At 33.9% G+C, this 17,183-nt stretch overlaps 1 protein-coding gene across 2 annotated transcripts in view; it reads left to right on the plus strand.

The window, feature by feature from the left end:
• Positions 1–17,183, plus strand: part of rg (A kinase anchor protein rugose) — a 366,977-nt gene that overhangs the window by 180,454 nt on the left and 169,340 nt on the right. Inside the window, exons 22-28 of one of the 2 annotated variants that reach the window (XM_089596271.1) lie at positions 25–1,867; positions 2,588–2,756; positions 2,835–2,988; positions 3,099–3,278; positions 4,363–4,503; positions 4,950–5,057; positions 5,872–6,040. In XM_089596271.1, the coding sequence (XP_089452397.1) occupies positions 25–1,867; positions 2,588–2,756; positions 2,835–2,988; positions 3,099–3,278; positions 4,363–4,503; positions 4,950–5,057; positions 5,872–6,040 (2,764 nt within the window). Of the gene's footprint in view, positions 1–24; positions 1,868–2,587; positions 2,757–2,834; positions 2,989–3,098; positions 3,279–4,362; positions 4,504–4,949; positions 5,058–5,871; positions 6,045–17,183 lie in introns of both variants that reach the window. The other variant, XM_089596270.1, reaches the window with a different exon arrangement.

Consider the following 17,183-nt stretch of genomic DNA (forward strand, 5'->3'; position numbering starts at 1 on the left):
TACCCATGAAATTATCATTAACAGGAGTACGACGCGATCGAAGCCAATGATCGTCTAGACGAATCGTGCAGCTGCGATCTGAACTCGATAGACAATACAGAGAGCGAAGGTGGCAGCCCAGCGATAATTGCTTCGAGAAACGAGGCCACCAATGGTACTGACAGCCGGCCGCAGTCGTGCGAAGCCGTATCGCCGGTGTCCCGGCTTAGTGACAAGCCAGAACTGATGGTCCCGCCCGCTTCGCAGCACACGGAAACGTCGATGACCCTCGAGGAAGTGAACAGCGAGCTGTCGACGCACGAAACGAGCGAGGTCGTGTCAATAGAGAGCTCAAGTGAGTTTCTCAGTGACGCGCCGAAGCTCGAAGTCAGCTCGAGTCCCGACTCGATGGTACACGAAACCACGAAGAGGGACGGAGAAACAGAAGAGACCGGAAACAGGGACAAAAGCAACGAGGATTCCCTGACGACTATCAGGGAGAGCGAGGAGTCGATGCAGTCTGCGCCGTCTACCGAACCACCAACGGAAGAAGAAATCAACAAGCCGGATATGGAGACGAGTGAAGATAACATGGAGCTTGTCGAAGCCGACGGGACATCTTCACCCTCGTCACCGGCCAAGGAAATGACGAACGGATACTCCGATAAGTCGGAGGCCAGTGAAGCTGATGCAGCCGCAGTTGAAGTTTCTTCCAAGGAAAAACGTGCTGTTTTGGAAGAGAACGAAAAAGCTGTTGTCGCGACGAACACCGTAGTCAATACTGATATGAAAACCGTACAACAAGCAAACGACTCGTCCGAGAAAACTGATAGCATAGAAGATGGAGTTGAGAGAAGAAATTCAATTAGTGAAGAAAAAAAGGAAGAAAACAGTTGCGAAGTTGCGGAAGAGTATGATGAAGATTCGAAAGAACACGTTGCTGATAAGAATCTCGATAAAGAGACCGTAAACGTTGAAAAAGAGTCCGAAGAGTTCCCAGAACCACCTCATGAACTGATAACAGACGCCATAGTCAATGAAAAGAAGCCAATTTATAAGGAAGAGGAAGGAGAAACGAGGATTTATGATGTTTTGACAGAGCCCACTGAAAGTATCGAAACAGTTGCACACGCAGTGGACCAAGAGGAAGTCGAAACTAAAAACGAAGTTGAGAAAATTGTACACACTACTACTGTAGCAAGTTGTCCAATAGTAAATGGTGAATACACGAGTGAGGATAACGAAGCGAAAGATGACATTGTGAATGGCAACAAGGGAGTTTTGGAGAAAGAAGAAGAAGAAGAATTCGATGAGAGCACGTCCAAGCGCAACGCAAAGGAGCCGTCCATAGTTTCTACTAACTTAAATGATAAGCAGGAGAAGGAAGAGGAGGAAAAAGTTATCTCAGTTTTACCCGAGTTAAGTGATATTCCATCCGTTGTAACTACAGATGACGACGCCGCTAATAACTCAACAATTGGCGCGAACCCTAACGACGTTTGCATGAACGGCGAGCAGGAGGCTGCACAGTCCAGCGACCCAACTGTAGATAGCGTGACGCAAGTGCCAAATGCCAAAGAGCAAATCCCTACGATATCGACAGTCTGCGAAGCCGCGGACGCTGCGGCAGCCGCTGCCGCTGCTGCTGCCAATGAAGCTAAAATCGTGGATGTCAATACGATGCCGCTAGACTACGAAGATGTCGAGGATAGCAGCAGCGAAGCGCCCAGGCGCAGGTCTAGTCTGCCGACGAATGTGTCCGAGAGCGCGGTGGATGCCGATGGGAACGAGAGCGACAGTGCCTCGACCTCGGCGAGGAAACAGTCTTCGCCTCAGAAACGACCAAGGAGTGCCTCTACTTCGACACAAGTCGAATCTAATAATTTTGGTTAGCGCAAAAGATACACCTTTTTTTTTTTTTAATTGTTTATGAGTTATTAAAATTATTTTACACATCGTCCATCGTAAGATTAAGATCAAGATCATGTCGTGTGCTGGTTCTAGCTTTAAAATTATTTCAATTAAATTTTTCTTAGTTTTCTGCATTGGCCAAAATTTTCTTTAGTTTTGAAGTTCTCATAATGTTGGGGAGGTTTTCAAAAACAATTGCTATGATTAAAAGTAGCAATCAATCACCAAATTAAATAGGCTTAGAAAAGCTCTGCCCAAAATCAAGACGATTTGGTAATTTCACGTACAGTGGAGGCCGTTTAATTCATTGAGCGGGAAATTCAAACATTTAATTCCCATTGGCTGATTTGATCACATAACTTCTTTCATTGGTCAATTTTATACTTCCCGCTCAACGAATTAAACGGCTTCCACTGTACATAGTATAATTCCACTCATTGAATCGTTAACGGTATTATCCATGAAACTGTATTGGTATCATTTTGGCTAAGTTTAATATTTGCTGCAAAATTAGAGTATTTTACTGATAAAATTGATTAGAGTATAGTTCAAACATTAAAATTATAATATTTGATGTTGAAATTTGTAATAACTCTAACTTATATTTTAAATGATCATCAAAATAATTTATTTTATAACTTAATTTATTTTAGAAGAATTTAAGTTTGCAACAATTGTAATTTCAATTTATTACCAGAATCTAAAAGCCGAACGAAACAAACGAATCCCTCCACAAGACCAATGTTCAGTCCAGGACCTTCAAGGCCACCTTTTAGAATACCAGAATTCAAATGGTCATACATTCATCAAAGACTATTGTCTGATGTATTATTTTCATTGGAAACAGACATTCAAGTTTGGCGAAGGTATACAACAAATCTTGTTATTTCGAGTAATTTATGTAGTTAATGTTGCATTATTTAATGGGCCATGACTCTTTTTAGCCATTCCACTAAATCAGTACTGGACTTTGTTAACAGTAGTGATAATGCGATATTTGTTGTTAATACTGTACACTTGATCTCGCAATTAGCCGATAATTTAATTATTGCTTGCGGTGGTCTTTTACCTCTGCTTGCCTCTGCCACATCGCCAAATGTAAGTATAACTTGATAAAAAATGATATCAATGAAACTAAAAAACGTTTTACTATTTTTTTTTCTCTTAACTTGAAAGATTATTAATACTTGAACTAAAAAATTTTACAGAGCGAAATGGACGTGATTGAACCTACTCAAGGAATGCCAATTGACGTGGCGGTTTCGTTTCTCCAAAGGCTTGTTAATATGGCAGATGTACTTATTTTTGCTAGCTCCTTGAACTTTGGAGAATTGGAAGCTGAGAAAAACATGTCTAGTGGTGGAATATTGCGACAATGCTTACGATTGGTTTGTAGCTACTTTGTAGTACAAGTGAGATTATTTATTTATAGATAATAGCTTTTATTATGTATAGTAATGAGCAAACATTTTTTCGATTAGTATAACTATTTTATGAATCAGTGGATAAAAATTCCAATTCAAAAGTTCCAACCAATCTGACTGTTCCAAGATAATATAGTTCCAATGTAGAAAAGTTCCGTTTAAACACAAAATGTATCGCAAAAATAATTTGATGTAAATATACTTAAAATATTAATAATCTTTCTTTTCCACTGCCGGGAGACGAAAAATTAAACTAATATTAAAATTAAATGCGGGGAACTAAGCTTTTAAAGAAATAAATTTGTAAAAGTAAAAAATCTGTAGAAATGTCGAAAAACCAAAATAAATTTAAATGTATCAAAAGTACATGACTTCTGTTAAAACACATAAAATATTATAACAATATTAATAAAGTAACTCTAGGAATACAAAGTATTGGAACATCTCAAATTTTTAAAAATAAATTGTGTATTTTTCGGTGTTTAAAAAAAAAATGTACGTATTGGTACTGTTTCTTTCTGGACCTTTTGTTTTAGAAGTTTTATCCTCCAATTATTGTATGTTTTTAACTACTTCAACGACGAAAACTCCTAAGAAACGGAGTTATTTAAATTGAATAATCATCCAAATTTGGTATTCTACACTGGTCAATTTTAATTGTAGCTCAAATAAGTTGCCCAAAATAAAACTAGTGATAATTTTTAACACTTCAAGCTTTCAACAATGTTAATCTTATTTTTGCCATAGAAATTATTTTAGTAGATGTTGGGTACTTTTGTAAATAATAAAAATTCTTAAGCGTACTGAAGAATCCAACGTTGTCACACTAAGTATTACACTATAGATTTTAAAAATGGCTTTTGCTTTAAACAATGTAGATAACAAATACTCTAAATAAATTTAGCGTATTGAATTTACATTATGCAATAAACATTGTAATTAATCCAAGCTTTATTAGACTAGTCAATAATAATAGTACTAGTATCGATATAACATAGTTTAAAAACACACTTTATACTTTAAATGTCGACAAAAACTGCTTGTTTAGGTCTGTACATGTGCTGTTAGAAACTGCTTAGAGTGTAAAGAACGCGGCAGAACGTACAGCATGTTAGGTCGACAGATTGGTTCTAGTAATAAAGCACAGCACATACACTCTCTAATGCGTGCAGCCCAAACATCACCAAAGGTATGTAAATAAAGAAAAAAAAATGTTTAACAAGTAAAATTTATCAAAGTCACTCATATTTAATTGACTTAATATCAATAAAATTGTTCATTGCTAAAATCATTGCGATTTTTTGAGCCTTCAATAAATTCGGAGAACTAAATAGCTGATTTAATTTGTAGTATATTGCTTAAGAAATTAGAAAAAAATTACTCAATATTCACCAGAAGTAAGTACACACGTAAAATTTTTTTTATTCTTAACAAAGTGGATTTAGAAAACTCTAACATGTCGGAATAGTGCTACACATTATCTACTTTAGCTTTCATAGAACCGTAGATATCGCTCATTTTTAAATTAATTATGTGAAAATATATTGATACCCATCATTTTTGTAAAAAGTTTATTTAAGCATTTTTTATGTATGCAGGTGCCTCATTAGCATTTATTTGTTACTCGTTTTCCAGAATGTCGTAGATAATTTGGCAAATCAGCTTAGTTCAGTCAAAGATCCAGAAAAGCTTCTACAAGATATGGATATAAACAGGCTACGCGCTGTTATTTACAGAGATGTTGTAAGTTCATTTTTAATTAATAAATTGATAAATTGTATATCATAACAGAAATATGATTTAGTGTATGCTATAACTCATGCTTTCAAATATGAGGTAAGAATCCTACAAGTATTGTCAGAGAAAAAAGTGTGACCGTAGGAAATAATCTAAGCTATAAAAGATTAAATGAAAAAAAAACTTTTCCTGATAAACGTACAGATTCAAAATGAATTAATTTCTATGTATAAATTTTTATTTGCTGATCAAAAAAGTAGAAGAAATTTTTTTTCGGTCGATCTCTATGTTATTATAATAGAAATGCTGTGATATTTGAGATCTTATTACATAGACATAACTCAGAGGAATGTATTATTTTCTTTTACAAGTTAAATACACAAGGGCTAGTTTAAAAAAAGTTGTCTTTCATTCAAAATTATTTTTTCATCTTATAGTATGAAGTATCATTAATCGGTTCTTTTATTTAATGGTGTTGGGCTATCAAATAGCTTCGAATTATATTATTTTACTTATTTTAACTCCCTGCTCTTCATAGATTATCCATCTTTTTTTTAAGTAGTTAACCAGCTCATTTGAACTTAATCAAACGTTAATTGCTTGAGTAAGTATGGAAAATCGATAACAAACATACGCATAACTGAGAGTACGCCCAAATGTTGTGAGAATTTATTTATCGTGTGATAAATTGATTTCCAGATAGTCATACTCTTTGCTCTCCTAAAACTATATAAGATACGATAATGAAGGAGTGATGTTCAATGATACAAGTAAAAATTTATAGAATTAAATACTTAATAACTCCATTTAAATCTTTCAGGAGGAAACCAAACAGGCACAGTTTCTGTCTCTGGCTATAGTTTACTTCATCTCTGTACTAATGGTATCAAAGTACCGAGACATCCTCGAGCCTCCAGTTTCGCAACGGCCGCCCAGTCCCGTCCCAATCCAGACGAATGGGTCCAGTTTGAGGCCAGGTAGTCCGTCAGGTCAGTTAATCTTTTCTTTCTATGTTATTTATTATTCTGACTCTTTGCTGTAAGAATATCTTATTTAACAATTATGACAGGATGAAAACGAATATATATGGTTTTAAATACATGTATAAATACCAAAAATTAAATGCTTTCATCAAACCGAAAAAACCTGTTTTTTTGCGTGAAGCAAAATATTATCGTAGGCTACTCAATATCCGTCCCAACACTTGAATCAATGAGATTTTTACTTGAACACGCATATAAATTTTCACTTTAATTGTAATACAATAGCGTTACAGTCTAGGTGACAACATCATACATATTTCATTAACTTTTTCTTAACACAAATACGTCGAAACACGTGACATACACACTTATACCTAATAGTGAAATTGGTGTATCACTTACAACATGCCGCGTAAAAAGTAGAACACTATTGAAGTAAAATACAAAAGTTTTTAATTTTCTCAAAACTCTTACATGTCAGATATATCTTCTACGTTCTTCTATTCTTGTCTATCTCATGCAAACTGGTTGCTCAAAAGATGTCTACTGCCATTGCTCTGGCGAAATAATTAAAAGCACGTTTACAATTTCTTACTTAATTAGCATGGTACTTCTTACGCATAACTTGCTAAAAATTCGTTAAATGTTTTTTATAACATTGTTGCATTATGTAATACAGAATGAAAACTCATTTTAAGTATTACCTCAGAAAGAAGACATGATTTTCTTTGACAATTTTTTATTAAAGTAATGTAACGGACTTGGTTCCTTGAATGACTCACTAAAAAGCATGTGAATTCGAGCTGCTTCAGAAGGCATAAAAAGTTTCTACTAAATTTCATGACACGAATCTCAATATGATAGAAACGTAGAAATATATATAATTCCAACAGTCAGAATTTATGATGAGACACATACTATAGTATGTTTAACCAACATTTTTTATGAATCTTTTATCCATTTGTTGTAATCTTAGATTGTAGCCGAACACACTTTTTCACATATGTGGCAAAATACATTTCAACGCACGTATCTCCACTTTTGTGTAACAAAACAAGCACATTTTCGTCCGGGGAATTCAGCTTCAAAAATAACGATTTTTCGAGAAGTATTCAGACAATCCAAAGATTACTTTATCCCTTACAGAATTTTTATACAAGGCGTCCGCAAAAAATAATTTTGACAACTAAGAATGGCAGCTTTCATTATTATTTAACTTTTTGTTAAACAAATAAATCCATTTGGCAACTTAGATATTCACTTACATCTTCACATCTATAAGTCGTAGAAAAAGTTTTCACCCACCTTTGTTTTTTTATGATCTCACCTACCAGGTAGACATTCGTAGAAACTAAAATTTATACTGTTAACATATTTTTTAAAGTTTTTTAATCGTTGTACTTTAAATTACTCTAGAAACAAATGAATCATCTGTGTTTCAATGATGCTACAAAAACAGTATTTTTTATTGATTGGTTTAATAAATTGATTAAAATAATAGTAAAATCGTCAAATAACACGAAAAACTATAACTTTGCAGATTACTTTCGAAGAGTATATTTAATTTGACGTATATTTACCTACATAAATAGCTCTTGTAAATGGTGACGCATTGGAAATGTGAAGTAAATCTCGTAAGATGCCTTGTGCTTACCCTGGTTGAATGCTCATCAGGTACGACCCTAATTTTTTTACAGAAGGCGTATGGTACGAAAATTAAATAACTGAAACTTAAGAAAAAGGCCCCGAAAAATGGAAAGAATGGCCGAAACAGGTTCATAGCGTCTAGAAGAAAAATGAAGAATCGTAAAAAAAGTGTATAATGAAAAAAATTCATAACTAAAAGACGAATGAAATAATCTACTTTGGACTCATATCGATTGTGCCATTTTTCGCCAAATCGAAAAAAACTGTCATTTTTGACCATTATTTCGAAAACTTATGATTTTTGTTTTAATTAATATAAAGAGTTGAAACTTGGACAAAGTAGATATTACCTTTTCGAAAAATGGTCCCAAAAAAGTTGTTTGTCAACATTGAGTCATTATTCAAACGCTCTTTGGGTTCAAATTACAACTCTTAATATTCTTCAGAACGAATGTTATTAATTCTCAAAAGAATCGTAAAGAATAACGGTTTTTTCTGATTTGCAAAAAAATAGCCTAGCTGATTCGACTCTAACGCGACTGATTTTGTTTGTCTTTTAATTGCGTATTTCTTTTTATCAAACGCTTTTTTTTGTACGATTCTTCGTTTTTCTTCGAAACGTGACAAAACTTCTCTTGGTCATTTTACTATTTTTTTAAGCTCTCACTCTAATTTTCAGCTGCTTAATCTAAGTACCATTTATTTCTATTCCCAACTACTACAGTTAAAAACTTTTTCTAAATCGATAAAAATATTCTGAAAAATGAACGGTTCCTATTATAATTCTGCCACACTAAAATACAGATATAGTTGAATAGCTAGGTTGCAAAAAAAATTTCTTTTTAAATAACTAATAACACTGGAAGCTGCTCTTTACAGTGATCATTACTATTAAATTTTGTAACTGGAAAAAATTCTGTAGTGAATAGACCATTAGGTAGTCTGAAAACTCTCCAAAAATTTTTTGAAAGTCTCCAGACTGTCATGATTGATACACTTAGTAGTGAGTACGCATGGTTGCACTTTATTTTTATTCACATCTTTCCTGTCTGACAGTGAGAGTTTTGATGTTTTTCAAATGTGTTTGCACATTACGTATTTTATTTTTAACCGTCCTATCAAGTCTTTGTGATACCATCTCAAAGGCATTACGTATAGTGTTTAAAGTATGTTCACTATGAAAATGAGATGGTTTCACAAGCTTTTCATTGCATTTCTCATTCGAACCTTTAACATCACAATTTAACAATTATTATACATTTTACTAAACTCTATGAAAAGTAAGTCTTTTATTCTTGATCATACTTATAAGCATCGTTTAACGTACACACCTAAATTTGAGGGAAGAATTTTTATTAGGTTTTATGCGAATAATTTGTCTATTTAAATCAACTGTATGCTTCTTATTGTTATATTAATCTTAATTGTAAATTAAAATTATTTGTCATAGTATACTTGCGAAAAAATTTTGTAACTGAACCAAGTTTATCATGTGATTCAGGAAAGTCCTTTTTTTATAAGTAAACTCTATTTAAGTTTAAAAAGTTAAATCCTGTTTTTGTAGTCAATTTCAATATCATCAACTTCAAAACTATCTATATGAAAATCAGTTACTAAAGTATAGTGTATTCAATGCAGTTTTCATAATACGCTCATCACTCTGGTCTATTTCAACAAGAATTTCAAAATAAAAATTTCAACACGTACGCAAAAGGTTTAGTAAATCAAGGTAAATCATTTGTTTCAATATTATTTTCAAAAAAGACAGTATTTAAGATGCAAAAAAAATTCTTTAAGATATTTCTTATGCAGAAATAAGTAAAAATATGTAGTAAAAGACTGCGTGTAAAAATGAACACATTGTTTTTTTAAAACCAGAGCATTTTTTGCCCAAAACGAGATACTACTACTATACTTATACATTAACTGTTCATCAGTAAAATGATAAAGTGATATAGTAACAAAAGCTGTAGTAAAAATTTTATTATTAGATAATTTATTTTTTGAAATTCTGTCCATTTATAAGACACTTAAAAATCGATCAGGAGTGACAAATTAAAAATTTTGACGATTTTTATTTTAACTTAGATATTTGCTTAGGGTAAGGTTACATAAATATAACCACTGCGAGTAAGTGCAGATTGACATGAACGACTGTTGAAAAGTAACTGAACTAATCTAGCAGTATAATGTTGTGGTCGTAACTAGATATTTTATAAATTACATGAAGGATGGCCAAAACTTTTTTGAAAATTGTATTGTAAGTACCGCCAGTAGAAAAGAAATACAGAAAATTTTACCGTAAGAGTACCGTAAGATACGTGGTATTAAAGCAGTCAGTGTAAATGATTGTAATTGTATGCAAAAATAAGTAATTTTTCCATTCGTACGTATGTTTATCTTTAACAATTAGTGAAATTTATAAAGGAGTAATTAAATGATTCTTTGAGTTTGTACGCAACGATGCACATGTGCATACGAACCACATGATGGTTCTGTCGATAGCGTATCTGCCTACAGATCTTGATGACCGGGGTTCAAATCCCTTTCTGAACCACAATTTCATTCATTAATGAGGTTTTTTTCTGAATGGGATTTGAGCTTCAAAATACACCTACCGTTTTTACGTACCGTTTCTCACCTACTGTTAATTAAACAACGTGTGGCTGAATACACTTTATATTTCAAAATAGCCATGTTTGAGCCCCTAGGGGGCTATGATGAATTAAAAAAAAAAAAAAAAAAAAATATGTTCATACATGGGTATTGTACCTGTTAGGAAGATATATATGTGTGTACGTTATGTTTTGATAAATCGGCCGTCATCAGCTACCGTCATATTATATCGTGCACTACCTCGTATATCACCTTTTCTTCAATAATGCTAGTGTTGGGCGTAATCATGAGTAAAAAAAATTTATGGAAGGGCTACTATTAATAAGAAAAAATTTGAAGTACTTTAGAAACAAAGTGGTAACGAGAGTATATACATTTTATGTTAGTATGTAATCTTTATAGAGAGCTGCAGTGGACATCTTGTCTGTTTTCGGGACTTCCCCTTTAGCACACGTGGCTCCCTCTGAGCATAAAAATAGTTCTGCTTTCTGCTTCTGCCAGCATACCCAGCATACCAAAATATTTTTGCAAGCATACATAGATATCAAAAATTATTATTTAATGCAAAAGTTGGACAACTTTTTTCTTATTTCCAAAGTTAAAAGAAAGATAACAAAGATCTTGGTATAGTAAAAACTTGTAAAGGAATATCTATATACAATTTAAACCTTTGTTTTCACACTCATGCGAGGCTTTCTCGAGAAACTGTTCGGTCCATTATATCGTATATTTTTGCATACAAGCAACATAGATATAGCAAACAAGTATTTTTACATATTCAATTGTTTTTTTTCAGCCTGATAATATATTTCACCTCTATAGGAAAATTTCGATCGCTGCTTCACAGTAAAAAGTAAAGTGAAGTATAGATGAATTTTGCAGTTTTTGCATTAACTACAATAACAAATTATGTATCACTTCAGTATACATTTCTGCAGTATCAACAATGTCACAGGACTAGGTATAGCTGTTTTCACGGTAAAATTTCCTGTGATTAATTTTTTGTGAGTACTTACCATACAGTCTTAATTAACCTTAGTACAAGCACACACATTATATTGCTACGATGTATGCATTATCCGACATAAAAGACTTTTGTACTAATCTGGTGGATGAAACGACACTCAAATAAATCATACCACTTATTGTGTTGAAACTTTTTGAGGCACTGTAAATTATCGTACTTTTCTTTGGTACATTGTTCAAGTGAATCTGCAACATTATTCTAGCAGTTATAGTTATTTGCCAAGTTTTCTACAACATGTGCTGTATAACACAAATGTGCAGTACTGCTACTAGACCGTGCAACAGTTTGAAAGAGCGCCACCATTGGCGACAGTCGGAGTCACTTGACCGGAGATAACGCATGGAAATAAGTGACAATTTCTCATTAACAATTTAATCTTACAAATTTATCGGGTAAGAAGACGTTTATACAAGTAATAATAAATTTTTCATTGTCTGTGATAATCTTATCCATTTTTCTAAAAATAAACATCACAAAAAATATATAACCTCTAAGCGTATGAAAAAAAGCAATAAATTAGTTAATGGAAAATTCATTATTACTTGTATAAACGTCTTCTAACTTGATAAATTTCCAAGATTAAGTTAATAAAGAGAAATTGTCACTGACTTCCGAGCATTATTTCCGGTCCAGTGACTCCGACTATCGCCAGTGGTATCGCTCTTTCAAACTGCTGCACGGTCCGAATAATACGAAATGTTGAATACATCGAAGTTTTTACCATACTTTAAGTTTCGATAATAGTAATTAACATCTTTTATTGCTTTAAATCGACACTTTAAAATGATAAACTCTAACTATTAGAAAACAAAAACTTCTTTGACCACGGAAGTATGACATTAAATGCTGTATATTCGTTTATACGTTCTTTTTTACTTTGTTCATTCCATAGTAGAATCTTGCAAAGTACGAAAGATTTGGATTTTATCGAAACGGCCTGGCATAATCAGTAGTCGATTATCATGCTGAATATATTTCTGTTAAAAAAAAGTTGTTATTTTAAAGCTAATATTGACTTGGTTTTAAATATTTGAGAAAAAAGAAGATTATTCAATTCATATTTTATTAGATATAAATTCCAAAAAATAAACAATTTTAAAAACATTTTTGGTAATGATTTGTTAGTATATAGCAGTGCCCTCCGGTGAATTTGGAAATTCAAAGTGATCAGTGATCCGTTGGGGGCGAAATGTAAGAAAATAAATAAATACAAGTAAAGTGTATTTAAATTTTCCTGCGTTGATTTATTGATGCGCAACGTTTCGCTGACAATATGCGTCAGCCTCATCAGGCTACAAAATTAAAATTAAAAACACACAATAAGTGATCTGGAAGGCTCAAACACAAAAATACATTAAATTTTTTTTGTAAATTGTTACCGCAGGTACGCGAAAATTCGTAAGTTTGGTTGACTTACTCGTCACCTGTCGTGCTGCCGACTGACAATAAATTACAACCACAAGCCAGCGCTTATATAGGCGGAGCCGCAAAGTTAGACGGTAAAGGGCGATGAACTCGATCGGGACATTTAAACTTTCGTAGTAAAGGAAGGTATGCTCTATTAAAGGAAAGCACATCCTCCTTTCTATTGATGTTGTGTTTGTCAAGTTTTATATAAAGCATTTCGGAAATAATTCCTTTTTTTATAATTGGATTCTTTGTCAAGGATTTTAAAGTTATCCCAATCGAATTCATGGTCAAAATTGATTTGGTGTGCACAAACAACGGAATCGGAGTTCTTACTTTTCATATGTTCACTGATGCGGACCTCCGCCGCTCGCTTTGTTTCACCCACATATGACGCAGGACAATTTTTACAATAAAACTTATATACTACATTTGTCTATTTATGTTTATTCGTTGTATCTTTTCCTAAGCGGACGATATGCTGCAGTTTATTGTTAATAAGAGGGTAAGTGTGAATATTGTAGGGTTTTAACATGGTTGAAATTTTTTCAAAATTATTGTCAATATATGGTATGCCAATTTTGCAGAGAGGGTAGGTGTTTGTAGTGCTTCTGTTATGATTACTATATTTGTGTCTTTTTAATCTGACCTTTATGTTTTTATTAATAAAGTTAAAAGGGTAATTGTTTTTCATCAACAGGTTTTTCACCCTAGCAATATTCACACCGTGAAAACGTGTACTGGCAAGTAAGATCGCCCTATCAACCAAATTAAAAACAATATTTCTCTTATAGCTAACTGGATGACCAGAAAAATAATTTAAGATTCGTCCGGAAGAAGTAGGTTTTTCAAACCAGTCAAAATTAAAATAATTAGAATTTCTTATTATCGTCAAGTCTAAAAAGTTGAGTTTCTTGTCAATCTCCATTTCATATGTAAATTGTAGTTTGGGATGATATGAATTAAAAATATTTAAGATTTGGTCAATATGGTCAACATTAATAAAAAGTAATACATCATCCACGTAACGAAAATAAAAAGATAGAATAATATTATAGTTATTTTTTAAGATGGAGATGGAGATTTAAGATGGGTTTTCACGGTGTGAATATTGCTAGGGTAAAAAACCTGTTGATAAAAAACAATTACCCTTTTAACTTTATTAATAAAAACATAAAGGTCAGATTAAAAAGACACAAATATAGTAATCATAACAGAAGCACTACAAACACCTACCCTCTCTGCAAAATTGGCATACCATATATTGACAATAATTTTGAAAAAATTTCAACCATGTTAAAACCCTACAATATTCACACTTACCCTCTTATTAACAATAAACTGCAGCATATCGTCCGCTTAGGAAAAGATACAACGAATAAACATAAATAGACAAATGTAGTATATAAGTTTTATTGTAAAAATTGTCCTGCGTCATATGTGGGTGAAACAAAGCGAGCGGCGGAGGTCCGCATCAGTGAACATATGAAAAGTAAGAACTCCGATTCCGTTGTTTGTGCACACCAAATCAATTTTGACCATGAATTCGATTGGGATAACTTTAAAATCCTTGACAAAGAATCCAATTATAAAAAAAGGAATTATTTCCGAAATGCTTTATATAAAACTTGACAAACACAACATCAATAGAAAGGAGGATGTGCTTTCCTTTAATAGAGCATACCTTCCTTTACTACGAAAGTTTAAATATCCCGATCGAGTTCATCGCCCTTTACCGTCTAACTTTGCGGCTCCGCCTATATAAGCGCTGGCTTGTGGTTGTAATTTATTGTCAGTCGACAGCACGACAGGTGACGAGTAAGTCAACCAAACTTACGAATTTTCGCGTACCTGCGGTAACAATTTACAAAAAAAATTTATTGTATTTTTGTGTTTGAGCCTTCCAGATCACTCATTGTGTGTTTTTAATTTTAATTTTGTAGCCTGATGAGGCTGACGCATATTGTCAGCGAAACGTTGCGCATCAATAAATCAACGCAGGAAAATTTAAATACACTTTACTTGTATTTATTTATTTTCTTACATTTCGCCCCCAACGGATCACTGATCACTTTGAATTTCCAAACATTTTTGGTAGTTTCATTGTCTGTAAAAAAATATTATTCACAAATAAATAAGATACTCGTGTACAATCTGTATATCTATAAAAAGTATAGCTGTCAAAATACATACTTTGGAAACATTAATATAAACTGTTTTTACTACCATCACTTAATCGTAATAATCAAGAACTGATTTCTGTTGATTCACTCAATTTACAAGAACATTAACATGTTTGTGTAAGCTCAAGTCTTAGAACATAAATTAGTATAAAGAAAGCATTAAATGAGAAAAAAGTGCAACGAGGCAAGAGGCATATAGTATATGTTTTCTCTTTCTAGCCTTTCGTTGATTGACTAGAGCGTAAGTAACTATAGAGACTAATGCTATATGATCATGATAGTTGAGCTTACTATCCAAGATTACTTCTATTCGCTGTGTGCAAGTGTATTTGCGCCATCTGATGGTGAAATGGTGCGTAATTTCAGGACTTTAGAAGATCCAATACATTATAAATAGCAAATATCACAAGCTTACATATTAATCACGACAGCAAACATAAAAGAACTGTGATTTCAATAATTGTGAATATCCTAGTTGTCTGTTATGTACAATGTTAAAGCAAAAAGTTACACTGACGTCTGAATTATTAAAACAGAAACACCACTAAAGCCAGTAACATAACCTTAAGTTGTAGTATCGAAGCAGAACAGACTCATATCGACTGTAAAGTTACGCGGGTATGACTTAAGTGACAGTAAGTGACATCTCCACTAGCTTTATTTTGTAATTTACCATTCGTATAGTTGAGGATTATATTCAATATCTTTCCAATAAAAAAGCTGTGAACCATGAGTTTATTATGATAATATAGTAGTTTTCGTCGGATAAGTGCCATCGTCTCTGGGGCTATTTTGCGGCCGAAGGGACCTGCGAAGCAGGGCCCGAGGGACGTAAGATAGCCAAATAGCGATGGCGCTTATGTGGCGAATGCTATTTTTCCTACCAAGGGCACACCAGCCTCTCAAAAATGCCCGAGGTAGGAAAATTATATTTTCCGCCCTCGGGTGGTTTTGGGAGGCTGGTACTTCCTCGGGCGAAAAAGCAGTTTTCCGGAACTTGTTCGAAAAGTCTCCTTTACGAACCTCGTTACGTCCCTCGCCTTTGGCTCGGGCCACAAACCTCTCGGTTCGCAAACAGAGACTTTTCAAACTCGTAGGAAAACTACTATTTCGCGATAGTGTGCGGAAAATAGGCGTTTTCCGCACTGATATTAGTGTGGAAAATCGATTTTCCCACATAGTATGCGGAAAAGGTGTGCGACAAAAACCTTTTCCGCACACTATTAGGAAAAATCGACTTTCCACACTGATATCAGTGCGGAAAACCCCTATTTTCCGCACACTTATTGCGAAATAGTAGTTTTCTTACGAGTTTGAAAAGTCTTTGTTTGCGAACTGAGAGGTTTGTGGCCCGAGCCGAAGGCGAGACTTTGCGAACGAGTATCGGAAAACTGCTTTTTTGCCCGAGGAAGTACCAGCCTCCCAAAACCACCTGAGGGTGGAAAAAACTTGTACGCAACTCGTGCGGGACGATTTCCCACACTCGTGTGACAGACTCGTGCGGGAAATCGTCTTTTCTGCACTTGTTACGTAAATGACTATTACGTTCGGTGATTCAAAATATTAGGAAACTCTATAACACGCAATCAATAATGTTATGAGTCCTCAAGAGTCCTGAAATTTTGCACATGTCTCTCACCATGGGCTCTTATACCGCCTTTTTTTACCCCCTTCAAGGACATGCACACAGTGACTAAGCCAGGTATATAACCGAAACTGTTCTCATTTTACCCCCAAAATTCATGTTAAATATTATTGAACAAAAATAGTTCGAGTGGTCGTTACTGGCCGATCGATCTCCACACCCCATATAAGACCCCATATTAAAGTGACTAGAGGTGCCAGCCCTCTCCTCCAACCTCATGCACCCAGCAGGTAATCTTAACCGACTGAGATGTCTTAACCTCTGTACCATTTATTAGGAGAAATAAATCCTGGTACATTTAACAAATATCATCAAGTGACATTTGTTAGAGTTAATTTAATCTTTTTCGTCTAATACTTTCGATAATTCAATTGTATGATTCCACATTCTGCTTCCACCGTTTGATGGATTGTTTGGTTAAGTCACCAAAGCAATATAATCTGTATAGAAAAGCTCTAAAATCACCACCTGTCTTCTCTGAATGTGTGTATACACACGGTTTTCTGCAAGCACCTTTTAATATCCAGATTGACATAAGCGCACGGCAGCATATGCCTTTTTTTACCTTTTCTAATGACGACCAATCGTTCTCAAAGTCTCCAGTGGGGGCGCCATTTTGGAATT

This window comes from Copidosoma floridanum, unplaced genomic scaffold (genome assembly GCF_036245765.1).
Source record: "Copidosoma floridanum isolate Cflo_tuat_1 unplaced genomic scaffold, Cflo_Japanese_pri ptg000030l, whole genome shotgun sequence".
Classification (NCBI taxonomy): Eukaryota; Metazoa; Arthropoda; class Insecta; order Hymenoptera; family Encyrtidae; genus Copidosoma; species Copidosoma floridanum.